At 37.7% G+C, this 25,330-nt stretch overlaps 1 protein-coding gene across 1 annotated transcript in view; it reads right to left on the minus strand.

The window, feature by feature from the left end:
• Positions 1-1,538: 1,538 nt before the first annotated feature.
• Positions 1,539-25,330, minus strand: part of apaf1 (apoptotic peptidase activating factor 1) — a 48,403-nt gene continuing 24,611 nt past the window's right edge. The window contains exons 25-27 of the mRNA XM_015400893.1: positions 25,103-25,228; positions 22,383-22,529; positions 1,539-3,708 (exon numbers count right to left, since the gene is read on the minus strand). Coding sequence (XP_015256379.1) covers positions 3,562-3,708; positions 22,383-22,529; positions 25,103-25,228 — 420 coding nt within the window. The 3' untranslated portion in view covers positions 1,539-3,561. The remainder of the gene's footprint in view (positions 3,709-22,382; positions 22,530-25,102; positions 25,229-25,330) is intronic.

Here is a 25,330-nt window from a genome sequence, read left to right on the forward strand (position 1 = left end):
TGGGGTTGAGTATAAACACAGAAATGGCTGCAGTAAGGCACACTGGGAGAACACAGAGCGAGTATATAATCTTAAAATTAGAAGCAAAAAAAAAAACCACATTGTCTAAACTTAATGCAGAGCTGCTTCACTAGGAGGAGGCTAATAAATAAGGGATGTGGCTCCATTCCTGCTTTGGAGGTTTTAATATGATCAGCAGTGCTGAAGTAAGACTGTGGGAGATGTTTGGAGCACTAGCTGCTATGAGACACTCTGCTGCATTATTTTTTTTTTTTAGCCATATGGAGAGACTTAAAATATTCCACTCTAAAAGAGAAAAAAATGCATAAATTGCTATGATTTTGCTGAATAGCACAGAGTTCTGGAAATGTGTTAAATGTGCAAATTAAAGTGACTCATTCTAATCAAATAACAGCCTTTAGTTTTGAATTTATTCCTATTACAAGAGTTGCTACATTTTTATTTAATTCTACCATTGAAAGTTAACGATTTATCGCTCTTAATTAATGTGGTGTACAACAGAAAAAAGATCTCTGTATAAAATATGCAGGATAAAAAGGCATACCCATTTGTGTTACTGTCAACCAGAATGAATTATGTTTGCTAAATACCAAACTAATAACAAAGAACAATTTTCTTAGCAATTGTTGATTGTATTGTTTCCTTAAATTTAGATCTGTGCAGAAATTCCGGCTGTAGTTTCATCTTTATTTGACTAAAGTCCAACCTTGTGTGTATTCTTCCAAACACTTTACACAATAGATTCCTGGAATTTTAGACCAAACCTCCTGACAAAAATGATGCTGCTTGATCAGGTCTATAGACTACTATTTTGATGTACGCTTGGGGTTATTCTTCATTTAGAACATCTATTTGTTATAAATTCCTTGCTGCTGTCACAAAATGTTGGTTCAATAATTTCCCCAAAATCTTCTTTCCATGAGATGCCATTGCTTCTAGCAGCAAAACACCCACAAAATATGCTTGCAATTTCCTGGAAATGTTAAAACTAACATTCTGGCTCAATATTTAAATCAAACCACAGTGTATATAACTGCAACCTGGCCTTACATGCTTGGATTTTTGATTGCTTTCGTATGAAATTGCTTTTAGCTCATGTTGTAACATGACTTGTTTTACTGTGGATGATGATATTTTTCCATCTTCAGGTTTTTGTTCTATTTATTTACAGGGAAACAGAACCCGTATCTGTGCTGAATTATGCAACGACACCTCTGGTCATAACTTTGGAGCGTAAAACCTGATTTAATGCATTGATGTGCTGATTAAAACACTCTTCCATGTGGCAGTCAAAGTAAGAATGTGTCCCTACAAATCAAGACCCTTCTCCAAAACTGATATCCACAAAAAAGGCACTATAATCACCAAAGTTTTGCAAAAACTTTATTCATTTTTCAACAAATGCCTGTAAACGTAACAAATACTTTATAATCAAACTTCAGTACAATATAAACAAAACCCACCACAGCTGTAGAGTAAACACAGACTTAATCTTGCCTTACTTTATGACATTTTTATCTTATATCTGGTACCACTGGCCCTCCAGGCTCTGTAGAAAAGTTTAGATTTTCATAGTTGAACCATCACGGTCTTTGCAAAATTCAAAATTAAGACAGTTAAAAGCCAGAAGTCGTGTCAATGTTGCCGACATTAAAGCTCAATGAAGACAAGCACCCAGAAGAACAATTAATATGATTTAATCCTTAATAGATCATCCTTACAGCAACATACCAGTAAAAGGTGTTGTAGAAATATATGTGGTACATACTGAAAAAAAATTCCCAGATTAAAGTTGCAAAACACCAGGAAGGTTTCAGAAAAGGACAACAGCATCATCAGGAAACGTGGATATTCAACTTTTAACAATATGGAGTAGATTTGATATCATAAAAAAGCTTGAAACAAACTCGATGACATTTAAGAAAAAGCACTTATCGTAGGAAGTTGAACAGTCTAAAAGTCACGATATAGAAAAGGCTTCCTGAAAGATTGTAATTTCCAGCAGTAAAAACATAAAAAGAGAGGCACTAAAAGTGGGATTCAGAGCTCACATAAACTGGTCAAAAACATAAAAAAGCACAGTATAAATCACGAGTGAAAAGCTTTGTTATAAATTATAAATCACTTTTTTTTTCCCAGCATAAAACGTTTACCTTTGATCCAAACTCAAATGAACAAACACTTTCCAAGTAAAGAAATTCTCGCCGGCTTTGACTGGATGCAATTTTTAATCTTTAAGTCATTAAAACTTCATCTTGCCATTCATATTTAATGCTTATCAAATTGCACCAAAAGTTTCCTATATGCTAGATGACTTGAAAAGGCAGAAAAGTCGTATAAAACATGATCTTTTCACTGTAATAATTCTCATTAAGACTTGGCTGCAGGAGAGATTTATGCAGTAAAGCATGAAGGAAAAAAAATCTCCAGTCAAATGTTTAATGACGTGCAAAGAAAAGCCATAAAGATTGCTTTCACATCAAGTTTCCCCACACCACATGCAAACACGGCCTATTTAATGCAAAACTGATTAACATTTATTATTCACAGTTAAAGACCTGCATCAATCTTACATATTTTTTCTTATATCATTTTAGAATTTAAGCCCTATTATTTATTGTAGTGCCTTACAAATATTCTTCCACAGTTTCAGGAACTTTCTGAAATCGCACCTAGAAATCTGCTGGTGATCAGAATCAGATTCAATTTTGGCTGCAAACTCAAAACCTGACATTTGTATTAACAGCGAATGAACCACAGGTAAGAGCTAACGGGTTTAGATCAAACTTTTTAGTGTAGAAGTGATAGCAGAAGGTAAAATATTATGTTTCACAGATGAAGTTCAGATATGTTAGAAGCTATTGTAAAGTAAAATGATTCATTTACAGAAGGATCTGTGCTGTTTATCAGAGTTCTGACTCGAGAAGGTACCAATTATAGTTCTCTTTATTTCACAGCTGTTTGTTTGGCCCAAAAAGCTGCTGCATGGTGAAGAACACTAATTTGTGACCAAATTGTGGAGTTATGGTCGAATCTCCGGGAAGTAAATTAATCTCAAGCAGCAGTTGCTTAAATTTCTGTCATAAAACTGGCTGCCTTTTAAAAAAAAAATCTCATTTACTTACAAATTTACATTTAGCAATGCTTATCATGCCAATCGCTGGAATAAGATGCAAAAGAAACATTTTTTTATTTTAACTCAGTAGCCTTCTACTTCTAATATAAATAATTATTGATTGCAAGTAAAAATATGTAGAAGGAAAACTGACTCAGTGGAAAAAAAATAACCAGAGTTGGGAAACGGACACAAATTGCAGATAAGTGCATCTCCAATCACAACAGGAGAGTCATGTAGCTCCAAAGAGCTACTTTAAGTGCTTGTGTTTAATGCAATAGTTTGTCAAGTGTTTTTTGATTGTAAACGGCTAGTGGCTGACTGAATGAGAAGGGTGAAACAAACCCTCTGTTGCTGCTACACAGTATTTTAATGGATAGTGGTAAATGTTTTTTTATTATTTATTTATTCTGGTTGTAGTGTCCTTATGCCACCCTCTTAAGGATGTAGAGAATGCCGATGTTGTCGATGGTGACAAAGGTGGAGAAGTCAGGAGACACGTGGATTTTCTTCAGAGCACTTCCTGATGGATAGAAAGTCTGCAGGGCTTCCCCTCTCGCCACGTTCCACCACTGGATGTAGGATAGAGAAAGACAATCCCTTTAACCGTCATGGTTGAACACATTTTGTTGATTGATTTTCAGCTCGTTAGATACAGGCAATCTGGAAATTAGTACATTTCTTTAAATGAGAGGTAACGGTGAGGGAAGGCGTTATGCCTCTTCAACTAGATAACTGCTAGACACCGAATATTACCTGCATTAAACAAAAACAAATGCAAATGTCTAGTTGTATAACTGTTGCAGCACATGTCATAAATGAAGGAAGCTCAATCAGTATGCCCAAAGGACCAGGATGAATTTATGGCATCAAACGACAAACTTACGCATGAAAACACACATTTCCCATCAGCTTTCTTTAGCTATTCGGTTTAATCTGTGTTTAAAGCCAACGTTCACCAGAGAAGCTCGGCCTCACAGGGAAAACATTAAATAAAATCAAAGGCTCATCAAGTCAATCACAGATGGCTTGGGATGAGTGTCTTTGCAGAACTTTATCTTTGACAACATTTCGCATGATGGTGTCACATCAAAGCAGAGGACTGCTACCTCTTATAGCGACATTTAAAAAAAACATGAATAACATTAGAAGATATATGCATCTTTATAAAGTCAGATGACAATAGATAGAATAAACAACAATTGGTATTTAATGTAAGTAAAGAACAATGGTGATTTATATATCCTCAGTCTTTACTTTGTAAAAACACTTTTCACTATATATCAGGACTGACTTCCTTCTTTTTCCACTCAGAGAACAGATATATTCATATCACTGTAAACCCTGATTTAAAAACAAGTTAACATTCTTTGAAAAAAAATTAAAATAAAATAAAAAGTGTATTTCCTTTCATTCAGTAAAGTTAACCACCAATAAAATGGTATTTTGAACCTAATATAAAGATATTAAAATGATACGGCACTTGAAATGTTTGTATTTTATTATTTTCAGTGTAAGAACTTGATTCCATTGGTATTTTACTAACCTACACAAATTAAGTGAAAATACACTTATTGAGAGATAATGTTGCATTTAGTTCACTTTTTACAGTGAGATCAAATTACAAACAGAAAGGCTTTATTGCATCTGTAGTTAATTGAAGGAATCATAAGCAGGTTAAATAAATTATTTTTTTGCAGTTTCCTGCTAATAAAGCTACAAAAAAACTGTACTATGCATTATGTGCAACATTAGATTAGTGATCAAACTACTATATAAAATCCCAAATAGGACACAATGGAGTTTGTGGTTCTGATGGGACAAATGTGAAACAAAAACATTGGAAAACACACAAAGTGTTTATTTTTTAACAGATTATAGACCTGAGTAGTAATATTAACTAAGATTTGTACTAAAAAATATTTTAAATAAATGTACTTTATATAAATATATACTTTTTATAGATCTATATCTATCAAATACAAAATTTGTACGTTAATTTTGTATAATAAATAAGTTACAAATTGTTTTTTTTATACCAATTTAGAACAACAACTCTAAAAACTTAGATCTGGAAAAAAAACAAAAAACATAAAAGAGTAGGAACCCTGTTTCTTATAGGTGATTAAAACTTCCAATGCAGTGGTGAAATAAAACAGAATCAAAAGAGAGGAAGGAAAAGATGACTGGTGTTATTTTACACCCACTACATGTTCTTTAATGTTTACCTACTATGATGAAATGGTGAGATGTTTAGTTGAAGATCAAAGCTATGCTCAAGGCTTAAAGAGAGCGCTCCTGACATCTTGTTAAAGTAATTTCTGCACGCTTCATAGATACAAATGCACACCCTGACTCAGGAGGATACATCCCAACTTTTTACACTTCCTGATGAGAAATAATTACTGAAACCAGCAACCGCCAGCATGCAGCAGCAGCAGCCATGCATTTCTTTAAGCTGAGACAGCCATACAAAAACACATAAAGAAATATTTTGGATACACGATCATGGAAATGGAGCCCTACATCTAAATCATGACACTTTAAAGGTCCAAATACATGCATTTTGCTTTGTATTTTGAGCCCATTGGGTGTAAAAACAAATATTTTTCAACATCTTAAACTAAAGGAAGGCCTACATAAGGGGTTCATTTAATATCTTATTGCTCTGGAACCTGGAATGTGTTTTCTGTTGGTTTAGTATGGATGCAAAAGGAGCAAACGTGATCGATTTACCACAATTTTCCGCATATATACAAAAATGCTAGATCTGGGGCGACAACGACCTGTAGTCTCACAACCCAACAGACGAGTGATTATACAGGAGATATAATCTGGAGTCTTTTTCTGATCACAAGAAGACAAAAAAAAACAAAATAAACAAAACAGATGGAAGCTGATAAAACTACACTAAAACCACACTAAAAGAAAAGAAGAAGCAAATACATCTCAATGACGGCTAAGATAAGATGGCAGCCAGCTGTGGCTCAGCAAAGCATTATCCCCTATACACTGTCACATGCATCAAATAAACCACCCAATAATTTAAAAGATATGTTAAAAATATATAGAGACAAATAAATGTTTGAAGGATTCGAGTGGCAGGATAGTGGAAGAGAACAAACCAAAGGTGTGAAATCCAGGTTATTTTCAGAGTGGGCCTGGTTTTATTGCAAGGAAAATTACAATGCAGAATAATTAACACATTGAGGTGATGATGAGACTTTAAAGGGCGGCAAGCATTTATTATTAGCGAGGAATATGAAGAATGTTTTTGAAAGACAAAAAGAAGAGCTGAAGAGGGAAGGAAAAGAGCCGTAAACAATGAAAGATTTTCAGGTTATCTAAACGAAGAATCCAAGAGGACGGAAAGACAGTGGATGGAAAACGGATGGAAAAAAGGGAAAGATAAACAACTAAATGCATACATAGATGGACAGACAGAATTTAGACAATGGTTAAAGGGTAGAGTCTGGAAATGCCAAGATTCAAACCCCCTCTTTATCTTTATATATAAAGTTACTCCTGGAAAACAATTAAATTATATATTTTCCTTAACATTGAGGCCTTTCTGGTATCGTAGGGATTTTGTGCAACAGTAACCAGAACAGATGGCTGCTAAACACCATCTCTGTGAGGAAATTGATTTATGCGACTTAGTGATGCAAGTAGATGCTAAATGACTACGTTGTGTGAGGATATGTCCGAGCTGCTTGGTGAGCATATTGTGTGCATTTTCTGAAAATGTATAATGTTTAATTGTTTGCTGAGGCAGCAGGAAGTAACCAAAGTTTTGCTTTAATAACTTTACTTATTTATGCAAGTAGAATGCAGTCAAGTATGATCCCTTAAAATGAAATGTAATGATTACAGATAATTCATCATTAAAATACCAGACAGGTACCAGGTTGAATCATTTAGACTGCCTTAGACTCTCCAGGCAGCCTTTTAATCAATTAAAGTAACCATTGGATGCAATGCAAGGATTCACTTTGTATTACAGATGTAGCAGCATTTGAATTAATCAGTCCATTCACTATTATGCATCGACTAAAAACACAGATGCATAGTTTAAAGATGCTGGATGTTGGATAAGAAACATCAATCAGAACAGTTGGAAATTACAGATGATTGAACACTTATGGGGAATTTATAAAATCACATGCCATGCAATCTTGCAAAAAACAAAAACAGACAAAGTCAGTGAGACTTTTTTCATTTAGGCCCAGACAAATCTACTTTGTTCTAAAAGATCGACAAACTGTCGTATTATAAAATTTAAAGGGTTTATATTAGGCACAAATCAACTTTCTAAGCTTTTAACTAACTTATTAGCTATTCCTTTAATCAGAATCATGTGAAAAGAGGCATTTTACTCGATTCATGCATGTCTAAGTTGCATGACGTTGCTTCTCCAATTTGGCGCTGTGTTCACTGTGTCGGTGCAGCACGGCCAAAGTATGTGCTTCCAGAAGGGGAGCACAGTTAGGATGAAGAGGCTCTTTTAGCAGCTAAGATTTTATTTTTTATTTTTTTTAGAAAAAGCATAAAACATGCACTCCTCTGTTTATCTTTGATGGTCACTTTGCTCGGTATACCTCGGCCTTTACCAAAGGGAATTATCTGGGAGAATAGTTGCTAAAACTGGTGGGATTCCTACAGTAAAACCAATGTAGAGGCCAGATCTGCAAACAAAGCTTGATAAACTGTAGCAGCAGCTACGTTTCCTTTACACTAATGTGTGTAAAACGATGTTGCTATTATGCTAATTTTGAAAATGCAAAATTTCATAATTGCAGTGTGTCCGTTAAATAAATACAATTTGAATTGCATATGAATACGTTTGCTCACATGATGAGTCTGTAAACAACATGGCAGCAGCAGATGTCATCACATGAGATTAATCCAAATTTCAGCCACAAATCTATTGGGCGTCATCATCCTGTAACTACTTCCCATCTTCTTCTTCATATTTTTACGCAGCAGGAAGGTCCAGTTGGAGATCACATGACTTGTATGATGCAAAAAAAAACAACTAAATCCTTCCATTTCGGTTTTGGGAAATATAAGAATTACAATGACTGAAAAACCACCTAATGGAACAATCAACTTTTTTTTTTTTTTTTTTTTTGGATGAAAAATGTGAGGTTTTTCAAAGTTGCATCATTTACATTTGGAAAATATATTTTTGAAATTAAAATTTGAGCAATTTGATGACTAATGGAAATCCCGCTAATGACATAAACAGCTATAAATCTGCAATAATGTGTGTGGTTGGAAAATTTAGTACATTTTATTTCATATATTAATTTATGCCATTTACTCACTATAAAAGTTTTCACTCAGCCCGTTTCACCTGCAAGGCCACACAATTCCCCTGTGTAAGGGTGTTTTTAGGCAAGACATACCCTCTTCCCAAGTCACAGTTTATTCATAAGATGTTACTGTTTAACCAAATTGTCTGTAATTTGTTATGAATTTGATTACTTTCCATTATTGTAAGTAAGGGTGAACGAACGCTGCCCAGGCAGAACAGGGCGGATTACCATGCAATAAGGGCTGTATGATTAACTGCTCTCTTTGCAAAGATAAAAATGAAGTGCCAACTGAGTGAAATCCATCAATCTCCTTTTATTTAACTCGAGTAAATACTTTTTCCCCCACTACAATTTGCAAAAAGTTATTAAGCACAATATGCCACACATGTTTTTGTATTCAAATATGAAATGAATGGCACACAAATGGCAGAGAGCAAGAATCTTTGAGGACATTCTTGCACAGCCTCATTTAAAATATTAAAAAAATATCCATTCAATATTTCAGACTTTAAGAAAAAAAAAGGATTTATTTATCAATATACATTTTATCTTAGGGGTTTAGCGGGTTTGTTTGTTCCTTTTCCCTAGTATAATTTCATGTGTGCTATACACTGAAACTGTAAATGCTGGATGCTTTAAAATGCTGAAGTTTTTGCATTAACTCCAACAAACAGATCAACACCAAAACTTAACCAACAAGCCTTCAACATTGAATACGGAAAGCTAAATAGGTCTGCTTATTCAAGCTGCATTAGGACGAGTCAGCACAGATTACATAACACTAGAAAAAAGGCAACAAAACTGCCTTGTGTGTACTTGCAAAGATCAGAACAATGCTCATGTGAGAGTGAAAGCATGGTTGGATCTTTCACAGTGTTTTTAGGGAGGCAATCCATCTTCCTCATACATAAATAGCCCAACTACAAACAGTCCAGGGGGAGAAGGTACAGTTTCTAAGCGATGTGAAAAAAAAAAATCACTTTACAACATTGGATAAAGCCTGGCAAGAGGAAGATTAAAGTTAGAAGGTAGCAGGTTGATTTTGTAAGGCCAGCTCTTTTTTTTTAAACGAGAAAAAGTAAAAGATTTATCTGGTGAGTGTTTTCTGTGACCGGGTCAAGAGTCTATTGCTGAGGGACAAAGTGGAACTTCAAAGCCAAATTATTCATCCCAGGTTCTATCTGCTGAAATATTAATGGCAGTCAATCCTCTGAACATTTCTCTGTGAGACATTATGGGTCTCTCTAGACTCTTCTGAGCATTTCCAGCAGAAATCTATTAAACACAAGACAAGAAAAGTAGGGTAAATGTTGGAGTGTATTAAAGGCAAAAATTGGAGAAAATTGCAGATTCTAAGGTCAGCATCTTGTTTAGGTGTAGTTTCCTCCTTTAAGTAAAATAACATCTGGATACAGAATAAAACCGTATAAGTGTAAGATAACAAAACAGTTACTGGTAAATACAGAAATCAAAATGCAAAGAACCAGGAAACAGAAGAAGAACCAAATGGAAGAGAAAGAAATATGAAAAGAAAAAGCAAACAATGATTTATCTACTTTAGAAGACGAAAAGGCTGCCATCAGATTTCTTTACATTTTTCCTGGAAATTTGGAAGAGAAAATGGAGAAAAGAAAGCGAAAGGTACTGAAAGCAGGAGAGGGAGGAATGAAAAAGCGAAGCAATAAAACACAGATTGGGAGGGAAGTAAATAAGGAACAATACAATCAAGGAACTGAGGAAGAAGGTTGGTAGGACACAAGAAATGGGAGAGTACCTGACCGAGGGAGGAAAAAGGGTAGATATAAAAAAAAAAAAACATAAGGGAGGAAGGATAAAGAAAGGAAACAAGCCAAGAAATTACATAAGGGAAAAATGAGAAAAGATCTTAACAGAGGCATAAGGCATTACATGGTAACAGGGTAGGACATATAGAAGAAAGGGAAGGAAAGACAAGGAAGGAAGGATAGAATGTAGAAAAGATGGAGGGAAGGAAGGCAGGAAACTTGCAAGGAAAGAAAGGATGGAAATTAAGAATAAAGGAAGGACAGACAAGAAAAAGTCAAAGTAGAAAGGAAGGAGAAAGGATATAAAGAAGGAAGCAACACCATGAGAGGGAAGTAAACAATGAAGGAAGGGATACATGACACGTGTGCTAAAAACAACATTAGCTTTATAGTAAGAGGATGAGAAACATTCCTCTGAAACTGTTTTACCCATTTGATCTAAACAAGGTTTTAATTTTTGTCAGGAAGAGAAGTAAAAATAGAATGATTTATGTTGGATATAATTTAGCCGTTAAATCAATCCCCTCAATTAAGCAAAACACCATCTTACTCAACTTTTTATTCCTTAGTAATCTTTAGCACCATCTCTGTCGAGTTTTAGTTTGGCGTTATTGGTTCCCCCATAGAGACTCTTTTCTTTCCTTCCAGAAAGACAATTAACCCTGGCTTAATGAGCAATCCGGGAAAAAACAACTGGCAGATTAATATTTCACCAGCTTGTGTTTATTCCCCAAGCCTGACAACAAGAGGAATGAATCCAGGGCAGTTTTACTCTGAACAAAAACCCCATCAAAGTTTTTTCCTCCCTGATGGAGAAACAAATGCCAGAGTAGAAGTAGAAGTATAGTAGGCGATGAACAGGGTGAAAAATGCAATCTCTGGTTATAATAAAGAGCAGAAAGTTGAAATAAAGAAAAATATTACAGATAAAGGCAGATGGGGTTGTTGAGTCTTCAGAGTGTGTGTGAAGGTATTTTTAGAGGAAGGTCTGCCTCTACGGTGGAGCTGCACAGCGGGACGTTCATTTCTAGAACAGCGTGACGGAAAAGCAAAACTCTGAATACTGCCTGAGCCACCATCATGGCCTGTTTAACAACATATATTTAAATATGTCCTGTCAGAAGAAAAAACTTTAATGAAAGGAGGTACTAAGGTTAAAGCCACAGGGTGGGTACCTTTAATACCCAAGATAGCTTTCGGTGTAGTTCATAAAACACTCCAAAGACTGACTACTCAGTGACAGAGATAAAATAAACCTCAACAAGAGACTCAGCTTTTGTTGCTGTAGTCTAAGAATATCACATCGAGAGGCAGAGAAGCAAGACGACTCCCAATCAGCTATTGCAGCTATTAATAAAAAGCATGATTGTACTTTTAGACTTCTGACAAGGCAACATGTTATTAGAGTTTTATTGCTGTTGCTTTGTAATATTGTCTAGAGGCCTGGAGAACAGGAGCTGTATTAGAATAAAAAGTTAACAGGGAATCTATTTTGATTTTGGTAACATGTTTTGCAACTTTCAGTTACTTTTAGCATTGGGTCAAAGTGATCGCTGCCATCATGGTTAAGACAGTTGGTCCTTTGCCTTAACAGTGTCCTGTCTGGCAATGTGGCATTAAGACTAATTGTCTTGATGCCAAAAAAGGGCCCAACAGTTTTTACTATCACAGGGGGAGCAGTACGGCTATCGCCAGTGTTTCGCTTGATTTATGCATGTAAATAGGTTTATTATGATTATGCAGGGAGTATTACAGATTATATGGACACTGAAATGTAAGTAGAACAGGAAAGAAAAAACAGAAAAAAGAAGGAAAGATGAAAGAAAGAAGAGATGAAAGGGAGATAATGATAAAACGTCTTCAGTCTGCTTCAACACCTGCAGTAAGAGATGTAAAAATAACAGCACAACCACAATTACCTGCCAATATCTAATCCTGAGAGATTTTTTTTCTTATTTATAACTCATTTTCATTTCATCGTCTTTATAGATTCTGCAAAGAGTGGCTAAGAGGGACACTCATGGACAGACAAATACAGAGGGTAATAGATAGAAGACCACACAGATAGTGGGTGGGACAAAGAGCAAATGAAGAGATAGATAGTTTGATGGAATGTAGGTTGGAAAAGACTGAAGGGGAAAAACAGCTGGAAGGATGGATAACGGAATGTTTAGATGCATGGATGACATGGAAACGATGGATGCATAATTGTACAGAGACATAGTTGGATGACTGGATGGTCTGCAGCCAGAGGGATAGACAGCTGAATGGAGAGTAGATGAAAAGATGATGGACAGACAGACAGGCTGTCAGATGGAAAGATAGAAGTAGATGAACAAACTGAGGCAAAGCTGGATGGCTAATTGGATTGAGGATGGATAGCCGGGTGTACGGCAAGACATTTTGACAGATATTTGGATGAGCGGCTGGTTGAATGGATAAACATAGAACAGAAGAATGGACGTTCTTTACTAATGCGTACTCCGAAGATACCAAAAATGAAATTTCAGACTGCACAGAAATCCTGGATAAACCATCAAAGCTGTGGTGCCACATAAGTCCTGCTGAAGAAAATAATACTTCCAGATAAGCCTGGGCGATAAACAGGACTTTTACCGTTATCGTCATTCACTACGATAACCAGCACAAATTTTCCCATGTCGTAAATTAGGTAAATAAGTCAGTAAATAATTCTGCGGTTTTGCCTGTGTGCCTTAAAGACACTGCAGCAATGTCTAAACACCTGACTCCACCAATCCAGTCAGAAGTGTAAGCAAAGAGAAAAGCGGATGAGCCTAGTAAAGAAGCGTCTAACACAGCTGCAAACAAAATTACATCAGTTAATCCTGTGGAGCCCAGCGAGCGCAGAGATAAAGCTGAGCGCGAAAGGAAGTAGTCAAGGGCGCGTCTTTAGAGTTGAGCATGCGGCAGACCAGTTTTGAGCGAGGATGTTAGAGTTAAAACATTGAACATTGTTTTTACTACATGCTCAGTTTGGTGGAACCAAAATTACGCCATATATGTTGACCAAAGAACAAAAAATGCTTAATTTGCCTGAAAACTGTCGGGACTACCCAAAATAACAATCCAATCTTCACTACCTGCAGCACAAATTCGGTACCGAGTTCAAAGATTCGCAAAAGGCTCCATTACCTTTCAGCAAAAACTTTTGCAAGAGAGGTAACGTTTTTCTTCTGTTCAATTGATAGAAGAGCTGGAGCATTTATCGTGCATTTATCGTTATCGAGGTAAAACTGCCCACTCTATCATGATATTGATTTGAGACCAACCTTTTTATTAGATAAACAGTCACACATAAAAAAAAAGTCAGTGGTAATGAATAATGCTACCGCTATTCCAGATTTTTTCTTATAAACTCAGAAAAATAAACAGTCCTTAGAAAGTGCAAGCTGCTTTGAACAAGGTTGTTTGCTTCAGCTTGGAGAGATGGATGGCCGCTGATGTTCAGTCTAGGTAGTAACCATTAAGGTAAACACACTTCTTTTTCTCTTCTGTTGCTACACAACCATTTCCTACTTTCTGACAGATTCTTCATCCATCAGCTATCTCTCAAGGGAAGGTCAGAACAACCTTCACTCCTTTATTTCATCTCATTTCCCTGCAACCACACGTCTCTTTGAGTCCTCCCAGGAGGTATGCCTTGCTGCAACACTTCAATGACCACAGAGGTCTCATAAGGATGCACCTAATGAGTGCAACTCAGGCAGAGAGAGAACAAAAGAGACTGGGACCTGTACCACAGTCTGTATTAAAAGCACAATCACAAAAGAAACCTTAAGGCACAGGAGTGGGGGAAAATCTAAACAAACTCGACAGTACAGGAAGGAAGCATGAAGGTCACAAAAGCTGATAAACAACGGAAATGACAAAAAGGAAAAATGGATGAAGGTGTGAAACGGTGAGGAAAACACAGGAAGAAAAGGTCTTAAGGGGGAAAAAAAAGATGGTAAAAATATAAGAAAACTGAGAAGCCAAGATGAGGTGAAACTATTCTCTATTTCTCCTCCATCACAGGGACTCCTGATAGGTGATGTCTGTCAACAGTGATGGCAGGAGGGACCAGTCATTCTAAACACACCAATGCATCTGGGAGCACACAGCTTGGAAGTGTGTATGAGTGGTAGATTACCTGGATATGACCATGTGGATGTGTTCGGGACAAACCTGCTGCAAGAAAATGTCATGGAAGATCGAAGCCAAGTGTTATTATAGACGGTCAGCTCGGAGCTAACACACATGTTAAGTACTAATAATCACTCCCTCATTACGTGATCTGACCCCGTCACCTGTCATACCCCCAAATGTTAGTGGATTTACAGTAAGGGAACCTCATGCTATTTTGCAAGTTCTGCCACTTAGAAATCATGGAGGGGTCAGACGTTGTCACCGTAGGTGTATGTCCACTGTAATAGACGTAATGTATGTTTTTTTTTAACTAATTACCAAAATAGAACTTTTTGGTAATTCCACTAACTGTATTTGTAGGAAGAAGAATGATGAGTACCATCCCAAGGACGCCATCCCTACTATGAGGCATGGGAGTGGTGACATCATGCTTTAAGGGCGTTTTTCTGCACATGGGACAGTGCAACTGCGCTGTATTAAGGAGAGGATGACCGGGGCCATATATTGCTCCTTCACTCAGTTACAGCATTGAAGACTGGTTGAGGCTGGGTCTTTCAACATGACAACAACCCGACGCACACAGCCAGGATAACCAAGGAGTGGCTCCGGGAGAAGCATATCAAGGTTCTGCTGTGGCCTAGCCAGTCTTCAGACATAAACCCAATAGAGAATCTTTGGAGGAAGCTCAAACCGCGTATTTCTCAGCGACAGCCCAGAAACCTGACTGATCTAGAGAAGATCTGTGTAGAGGAGTGGGCCAAAATCACTCCTGTAGTGTGTGCAAACCTGGTGAAAAACTACAGGTAACATTTGACCTCTGTAATTGCAAACAAAGCTACTCTACCAAGTATTAACATTAATTTTATCAGGTGTTCAAATACTAATTTGTAGCTGTATCATATAAATAAATAGTTTAAAAATCATACATTGCGATTTTTATTTTATTTTTTATTTTTAGATTATGTCTCTAACAGTAGACATGCACGTCAATGATAAATTCAGACCACTCTATGATTTCTAAGTGGTAGAACTTGTAAAATAGCAGGGTGTTCAAATACTAATTTTCCTCAATATACTCTGAGTGGGAATTACTGTATGAGTAAAAGGATTTTTAGTTAAAATAAGAATGCAATAAAAGCTTAATACAATGCTCCTCTATCATGATTACAAAAATCTGTGTCAAATTTTAAAAAGAGACACTTGTGTGCTTCTATGTTTTTTTTTTGTGCAAGATGATGGTGTGAATTATTCTGGGCTTCTGGGTAGGACTGTGTGCCTTCAGTCACGATGAGCCTTTTCACACCTGCTGCCTCCCTCTTGGACGGCGACACTGTGACGGATCGTCTCGTTTTCATTTGGAGTGTGTGTTTTTGTGCGTTAGACAGAACCCATGGAACCAGCTATAGTCTCAGAGGACTTGACCATGTCGCTACACCAGTGGTTAGCTTTACAACCAGATGGACCAACAAAAAAAAAAACAAAAAAAAAACAGGTTCTTCGTTACATAAAGAGTCACACTGCTGATAAGATGTATGAAAAGGGCTTAATTAAACTCCTTACACTGTTACCTTCACACAACGGGGAATTAGACATGCATATACTCCCACACAATGGCCCGCTGCTTTTAATTACACTAATAAAAGTCAACCAAGCATACAAACAAGGAGGGAGTAATAAAGCACACAGTGAGAACAAGTAGAGCTGAGACGAATAAAAAAAAAAAAAATGCTGCCTCCGAGATAATAAAAGGCAGAAACACTGACAGCGGCAAGTGAAAAAGAAAAACGGCACCAAAAAAAGAGACAAACAGAAACAAACAAGAACTCTTAACGCCGTGGGGCTCATTGTTGCATCAATCTGAACACCAGCTCTGGGAGACGTCACCCGCTGTCACTTCTCCAGCTCTTATCAGACCAAGAACAACATCATCCTGCTCAGCAGCAGCTGCTTCAAACAGAGTCACTCCATGGAAAGCGTCTGGTGCTCAGAGCGGAGATCAGAGAAGATCTGATAGCTGAAAACACTCCACTGAATCTGAAAGGACAAACAGACTCTTCGCCTTGTCTGCACTGAAACTACACCTCTCTTCCAGGAGCAACTTTCACAACAACATGGGATTTATGCTATTTATCAATTTCTCTCCATTTTTAACAAACAAATCTTAAAAAATGGTTTTATACCACATCAGAAAATCTGTTTGAACTCATTGATATTCAATGAATGAAGATCTGATGTTTCTGTGACACTTTTCATCTCATCTTAATAGGGTGCTGGAAAGCATTTGTTGACTCCCTTATGGGACGTTGAAGAATACATGCTGACAATATTCATTAAAACAGATGGACATTAAAGATCATGTCTGTGCTCTGCTGGCTCTATTATCCATCAACGGACACAGACAGTACATCGTTGTAATCAAAGACAGGCAGGACGTTCTCTAAAAGTCACCTCTCATCATGTCCACATCCATCAAGACTACAAGCCTGAATAGATTTATGGGCATCAGTGAAAGGAGCATTTGTTTAAAGTGACATTTCTGAGTGATCCCCAATATAGTGAGATGGAAGTGATGCTGAATTAATGTTGATAAAAAATACATAGCTCAACAAAAATAAAGGGAACAGGTAAAAAGGACAATGTAACTTCAATTAAATCAAACTTCTGTGAAATCAAACTGTCCACTTAGGAAGCAACATTGATTGACAAATAATTTTACATGCCGTTGTGCAAATGGAATAGACAACAGGCGGAAATTATTGGAAATTACCAAGAAACACTCAATAAAGCAGGTGGGGACCATAGACCACTTCTCAGTACCGATGCCTTCTGGCTGATGTTTTGGTCAGTTTTGAATGATGCTTTCATTCAAAAGAGTGAAGCTTTCACACTCGTAGCATGCGATAGACTCTACAACCCACACAAGTGGCTCAGGTACAGCAGCTCATCCAGGATGGCACATCAATGCAACCTGTGGCAAGAAGGTTTGCTGTGTCTGTCAGCGTAGTGTTCAGAGGTTGGAGGCACTACCAGGAGACAGGCCAGTACATCAGTAGACATTAGGGATGTAAATCACATCCATCATGGCGATTTGATTCAGTATCGATTTCCTGACCCAACGATTCGATTATTTTCGATACTCAAAAATACATCACGATACGATTCGATTATTTGGTTAATATTGTGTTGGAAAAAAAAATTAATCGATACTCTTGCGGACGTATCGATGCATCGTATCGTCGGCTGTTGGATCAATGCATCGATACAAAACGGTTATTATTTACACCCCTAGTAGACATGGAGGAGGCCGTAGGAGGGCAACAACCCAGCAGCAGGACAGCTACCTCTTCCTTTGTACAAGGAGGAACAGGAGGAGCACTGCCAGAGCCCTGCAAAATGACCTCCAGCACGCCACAAATGTGCATGTGTCTGCACAAATGGTTAGAAACTGAGGGCCTGCGTTAGTGATGGCGAAATGAAGCTTCATAAAGCACTGAACCGTTCCATCCAATTGGTTCGCTCATTTGCAAAAGCTTCGAGGTGTTTCATTTGCTCTATTGTGCCATAAGGTGGACAATAAATGTAAAACGCCCAGTGTGATTATAATGACACTATGGCTTTGGTGTCTGAAGCATTGAATAGATTTATGATGCTTACACATAAATTATAAACTTTTATATGGTGTCTGTCATCATGTGATACAATGACACGGTCAGCATTTTATTCATTTTTATTTTGGTCCAAAAGCAACTTTCAAAAGCCAAGTCTGGGCCCTGAACCAATAACCTTTGGACAGAAAGGCAAACTCCTACTGTCACTTTCAGAAAATAGTAATACTGAATACTTATAATACAGCTGAAACCAATTGCTTGGTTAATTTTTGATCATTAGATTGTTTAATCTAACCAAAACTGTTTTAACCAACTGGATTGGTTATTTTTCCAATCAATCTATTCTCCTCCCCTACATGAAACACCCCCTTCACTACTCGACACACGCCTCGAAGCATCGGCTCATCTCATAACATCACTGCCTGACATCCAAAGATGGGGGTTGTGTACAAAGCCCAAACGTGAGCAGGATGCTTGGCATTTGCCAGAGAACACCAGGAAAGTGGGTAGAAACATCTCCTTATGTCCATAAAGAATCATGAAACGCTAAGAAGAAACTAAATTAAAAAAGTCACAGAAAGAGAAACTCTTTGGATATAGATTTGAGCAAACTACAGAAGAGTAATGTGTGCTATTTTTTCTACATTTTACAGGAAAATTTAGTGAAAGGTTAACATGTAGGCAGCCCTAACCTCCAGCAAACTGATTCCTTTGTTGGTTTGTTTTAACATTGGTTTAAATAAACTCATCATGCTTCATCGTCTTCATTTCCTTTCATTTTTCAGCTCGATAGCTTACAATAAATCCAATAAAGAAGTGGTCATCTTACGATCCTCTTTAGAATAAACTGGGATTGAAATAAAGCGATAAGGAGCATAAATGAAAACAATTCATAATGGGTTAGCTCATTTCCTGAGTGTCTAATCTCACCAATCACCATCTGCTGTAGGTGATGTCATGATATGATTGGCCCAAACGGCAGCATCCACTGCTATCGGCTGAAATAACAACCCACACAAACCCAGGCACATGTCAGCTCCCACACACAGCATCAGGAGTTATCTTCAAACATAAAGCCTCATCGATCAGAAGTGCTCTCCCAGGGGAATTACATCATTGCTCAGCAAATAGCCAATCAGATTTGGGCTGAGATCGCCCGCTCGGTGACCCTATCTGCTATAATAGTAAAGGCAGCAACAATGAAGCTCACGCTAATTCCAGTCACTTCAGAAGGTAGTATTGATATTTCTCTGAGGTAATGCTTCCACCCAAGCTGGAGCTGTATAATCTAAAAGATGTGGGGCATTCTTACAAGAGGAATAGTGAAGAAAATCAGCCCCAACTCTGAATTATTGTTTGCTTGAATTGCTATTTTAAGGCATGCTAGATTGCTTTCCTCCATCTGCTCTCTTACACTAGATCCAGCTCAAAGTGTCAGATGTTTAGTTATTTCTCTGCCTTCCTTAGCAATAATCATCCTCGCAATAAATGCAGGCTTATCTGTGAACTGCTGTGAAGCTTACTGAATTGGCTGCAGCAGCCAGCCATGCTGCCAGAGAGACAGAGCATAGCCTCAAACGCAAGCCTTGGATTTAGGATTCAAATCAGTTTCCCTCTTAAACAGTTGGTGTCATATCAGCCTATGAGTAAATTAAAAATGTCCCTCTTTATTTTAGTCTCTTGAATTAAAATTGGATTCTGCAATTTGAAATTAGATTGCTTTTATATTTTATCTATGTTTTAAATGTGAGCATCATCCTGCACTAGTAAATAGGAGCTTACATAATATTTTATTTTATAGCTATTCCAGTTACAGTAATTATCACAGACTTCATCTGGCAGGCACAGAAATATATAAGAAAAGAACAGGACCAATTACTTTTCCTGTTCCTTAAATCTGATATGGTAGCAAAATTAAGATTTTCTAAATTAATCCAAATACCCATTTTAACATCATAAAGTCAACAACCTCTTTATTGAATTTTCAATAAAAGAAAACAGAGGTTAACAAGAGTTATTAACATAGGTACTATGCAGAGATGAGTGTAAGATCAAACTGAAGGCTAAGGTAACAGAGCAAAACAAACAAACAAAAACAAAGATCCAATCAGATCCCAGCAACAACAAAAGGTGACAGTAATGGCGTGTCTTCATGGGAACAACAAATTACAATGATCCAGTACTGAATGTCAACTTCTTTTATCTTTCTTCATCTCTGGCAACCAAAACAGAAATTGATGGTAGAATCATTGGAGGTTAAAAAAATACCTTAGGAAGAGACTCTAATTTATTTTTAGACCCGTCAGCTTGGTTCTTGACAGAGTACCTGATCTTTTCCAAGCTAAGACAAGACCTTTTGTCAGCTACTCATTGGGTGTCGACTACTCGTCCATCTGAGCAAAATAAGACAACTAGCAAGGACTGACATGAAAGGCAGCATGTGGTGAATCTCAGAGGAGACTTCATGGCTTCCTGAGTAAATACTGAGTGAGGCAAGAAGATGGTTAGGAGCAATATCTACCTCAGAGAGTGTGGAGAGAGCTTGGAAGACTTTCTGCCCGAGCAAGTCCAGAATGACCTTATAAAGTGCCTGATTACATAAAGGGTCCAAGTCTGGTTAAATATAAGAGCGACGAGAGCAGAATGACATGAGATTAACAAGCCCCAGAATTGAATCCAATATGTTATTGGAGAGACGCTGGTTCCTGTTCCAAAGCTGCCCTGATCCCTGCTGTGGACGCTGGGTTCGTGTCTATTAGCATATCGTAGATTTTTAAGATCAGATCTCTTCCAGATGGCTGCAAATTAAGAATATCATCCATTACAGACCGCAAACCCCGATAGCTGACTTTGGAGAAATGACAAATTTGTAGGTATTTTTAAAAAAATGGGTTCTTGGGGTGCTGAATTTAATGCAGGGATTAGAATGAAGAGCAACAAATCATCAGCATGAACTGCCAGTTGGTGTTCATGGTTCATTTCTCGATGAATCACTATGGAATAATATTGCAAGAGATCCAATTACGATGTTGAATTACAGTGTTGGGCACGTTACTTTGAAAAGTAATTAGTTACTAGTTACTTCACCCAAAAGGTAACTGAGTTACTAACCGAGTTACTCCACAGTAAAACTAACTAGTTACTAGTAAAAGTAACTATTGTGTTACTTTTGCGTTTCTCACCCTCGCCACCCGGCCCCCACCTTCTCACCGTGTGTTTCCAAAGCCAGCTGAATAGAGCGGACGACAAAGACAAGAACCTGCAGAGAGTTTTGCATTTATTGCAACTCAACGTAAATGACATCAGGGGGGAACGGTATCCGACAGGCCTATAAACCGCGTTAGATAGCGTTCCCCCTGCTTAACATGGGGGGAACGGTATCTGATGCGGTGTAAATATCATCAGGCTGCATTACCTCTACTCATGGGTGTTAAGTTTTTTTAACAGGGCGTTCAGATCTGGTGAGTGTATGAAATTAATAACTGGGGATGTCTAATTCTGAAATCCTGTGTGTTTGGGTTGTCATAGATACTGTCACATCCATCCATCCAGATTCTCCCTTTCTCCATATAGGCTAACATTTGATCGTTCACGCTCTCCATAGTTCCCCTGTGAAGCGAGCACAGGGCGGCTGTTACGCGCCTTTAGCGAGCATGCGCATTTCCTTTCGCTTGCGCGGTGAATCGTGCCACCTGCGCTGTGCGGAGATGCAGGGGAAACCGTATCTGATGGGGAAACGCAGCTCGACGTAGCACCGGTATTTCCATCTGGAAAACGCTGTTTTGCTGCTGGAGTCCTCCTCACTCTCCAACTCTCTGTGTGTGCTGTACGTTAACAGCCGCCAGCAGAAACGCCCACCTACCCAACTGACAGACGTAATCTTACTATACATCAGCCAATCTCACCCCCCCCTCTCTCGTGAGTCCTATCATGAACAAAAGGTTAATTGTGCGACCTGAGTAACGTGCAGTAATGGGGTGTTGGCAATGGTAACTGCGTTATAGTTCCAGTAAGAGTGATTAGTTAGATTACTTGTTACTAAAAAAAAAAAGGTAACGGAGTTAGTAACGCCATTACTTTAAACGCCGTTACTCCCATCACTGTTGCATTATAAGGGGCTTAACTGGCATTATTGATGTGTTCCTCTCTGTAAATGTAATTTTTTTTTTACTTTAAATAGACCCAATTAAAAGCTTTTTCTCCATTGAGGGGGGAGAGGATCCATTCTGGTACTTTGAGGAAGTGTGTTGTATGCCAAGTGAGTGACATAAGTTAAAAAAGGAATGGTGATTTTTAAATAACCCCTGTTTGATCTTTGTGAATGATTGAAGGAAAGAAAATTATTTTTTAATTGTAATCTCCAATAAATCTCATGTTTGCTTCAGCATACCTTGATGTAGCCACCAGTCGAAACGAGCACAGAGTTGTTCGGGGAGAAGTGCAGATCAGTCACCCAACCGCCATGGAGAGAATCCGTGCCGTCTTTACTTTCCTGGGCACAGACCTTCAGTAGAGAGCCATCTTCGACCCTCCAGATCTGCGGTGAACAAAAATGATCACATATAACCACAAACTTCAGGCAGCCTTTCGTCAAATTTTTAATATCATATATATAATATATTTTATTTTATGTTACTTTTTTATATATTTTTTTACTATTTTTCAAGATTGCACTTTTAAAGAAATGAAATTGTCAAGAGGGCTGTTCTAAACGACATTTCTTTTTGTTTTACACTTGTGTAAACAAAATGACAAATCTGTCTAAGTCTAAACATATTTAACTTCCTATGTTTGAATAGAATGAAAAAATAAAAACATCTAATGAAATAAATATGGTGAAACTTTGTTAGACTGCAGCAGTTATGACAGAATAGAGCTGTTTCTGTTATGCATTACTGTAAAAATGTGAAATTCGAACATTGTAGATAGAATTAAAATTTACAGGACAAATACTGGTGAAAGTTCTTGTGTGTGATTTTCTATAAATCAAACAAACAAAAATGTAAAAACAGGTGTTTAATCAAACTTTCTTCCATTTATTATCCATCACTGTAAGAGATCCAGTTTTCTCCATTATTGGCTAAATGCTTTGGTGTCTAAAAAGAGCTACTGTGAGGGGCAGCTTAGCAGTCTGATAGTAGGATTCTGGTCATTTGGATCAGAGCAGAGATAATTTCTCATCGTTTCCCCACCTTTACTCTGCCAAAAGCAAGTTGCTTATAATTATGTGAGCACATCACATTTAAATAGCTCATTGATCCCAAGCAGCAAGCAAACAGAATTGATCCTAGCACCATGCAGCTGACGGCACTTTACCAGGTGAGTTCTTACAGCATGTTTGTCAGCAGGAATCTAGCATCAAGAATAAAGGAAGCCTCCAGGTATCCACAATTGCTACTTGCATTTGCAGGTCATTAGTTTTGATCCAATACTGTCCATACCCAGCGCTTGAAGCGGTTTAAGGTCTTTAATAGTGAGCAAAGGTTTTTGTTTTAGCAATCATGGAAGGAAATTTAACTGTAGTGACCATGACATTATTAATCCATGATTTTATTATTATTATCATTTTTTTTTTGGATCCAAATCTTTAAATAAAGTTTTAACTAGTCTAATAAAAACTTCTCCAGACGTTCTAGTGGATCTTTTAGAAATTGATGTTTCACTTAAAGGTATAAAGGACAATGTTTTATTTCCGGCTGGATCTTTAAATAAGCGCTCCTCCTAATTGTCAATCATTCGGGTGATATGTTTATGTAAGGCCGCCCTAGGTGCTCGCTCCGTTAGCTATCTTTTTCTGCGCATGCACACTTTCAGGCATATATCTGTGGTGAGCTACGGTTTCAGACAGTAATTTAAGCTCACCTTTCTCGGCACGGTTCTTTAAAAATGGCCGGGGGTCGTTAGAGAAAAAGTGTCTACGAAGTGTATGAGAAGAAAAAAAGGCCTCAGATGAGGCAGATATATCCCAGAATGCTTTGCACGGAGAGCTCTCCTTGCAAAGCATTATGGGATTTGCTGTCACAGCGGCCCTCTGATGCCATAGGCTGTAGCTACCCGACAGCTGCGACTAATAACAAACATGGCAAAAAGCAGTGATCATCTGTCTGAACGGTCAGTTTGCTATAGAGTCCACTATATAGTGTCTGCTGTATGTGGACACAGTAAGTTTATATGATCTGTGAAAACAGCACATTTTAAACAGGGTGTGCACAAGGAGAAATGCGCTTGTGCATGCTCTTGCACAGGCATTTTTTTAAAGCGTAGAGGGCAGGTCTTTTTAAAAAAGGATCTACCATACTTTTAATTCCTTGCAAAACTTTTTCTACAGTGATGATAATCTCTAAATAGTTAGCATACCCTATATTTATCTAAAAACATCCAACCAAAACATTTGAATGTCAATCATGCATAGAGGCCTGTTTACAAAACAAAACGAAGAAAACAAATTAGAAATATAGAGATATAGCCATGTTTTGGTTCAGATCAGTCTTGTTTGTTTCCAGAGAAACAAGTGGAGAATTTAATGAATTTCATTTTAGTGGACCTGCCAGTTTAAGTCATTTCCAAAAAAGATAACTTTTCAAATTATTGGCCAACACAGAGAATAACACCATTTTCTGTTGCAGCCCGACTTCTCATTGTCTTCTGTTACATTGTGGTTTGTTTGGGGGTTTTTTTTGCACATCAGGATTGCAGAGCTTTAAAGATCCAATTTAGGTTCTCCTTCTCTCACCGTCAAACATCTCATCCTTCTCATGCACTCCCTCAGCTTCATAGTTTGCACCTCCTTGTGAAAGGAACCCTGCCTTCTGCCTTTCATCTCAACCCCTCCCTGTGTGCATGCACTGCAGTGATCACCATGTATTAGTAAGCACTTTCCCTAAATGAGTGATGACATGTAATTAGAGGAGGATTTCTGGGAATGAATGTTGACTGCTTTAATTACTTTTTGTATTACGAACAGAAAATTAGAAGGTTTGAGGCACTGTCACTGCATTCGGTCTGCACTGGGTGACGATAATAAAAAGAACAAAAACAACCAGGCAATCCTAATTTAGCACAATGCAAACTGCTTCAACAAAGGGATGGTTGGATTTTACGAGCACACACCCGGATCTCTCCGTTGTCGTCTCCTGTAGCAAGGCGTTTGCTATCCCAAGAGAAGCGGCAGCTTCGGACACACTCATGATGACCTCTCAGGGTGAAGACGCACTGCCAGGACTCGCAGCTCCACAACTAAGGATCAGATGAAAATCAAAGTCAATTATGCTGAGGGAATAAACCTTTTAAGATTAGATCTAAACAAAATTATCATAAATGTATCCAAGTAAAACTAAA

The sequence above is a fragment of the Cyprinodon variegatus genome, unplaced genomic scaffold (genome assembly GCF_000732505.1).
Source record: "Cyprinodon variegatus isolate N-32 unplaced genomic scaffold, C_variegatus-1.0 Scaffold1159, whole genome shotgun sequence".
Taxonomy (NCBI): Eukaryota; Metazoa; Chordata; class Actinopteri; order Cyprinodontiformes; family Cyprinodontidae; genus Cyprinodon; species Cyprinodon variegatus.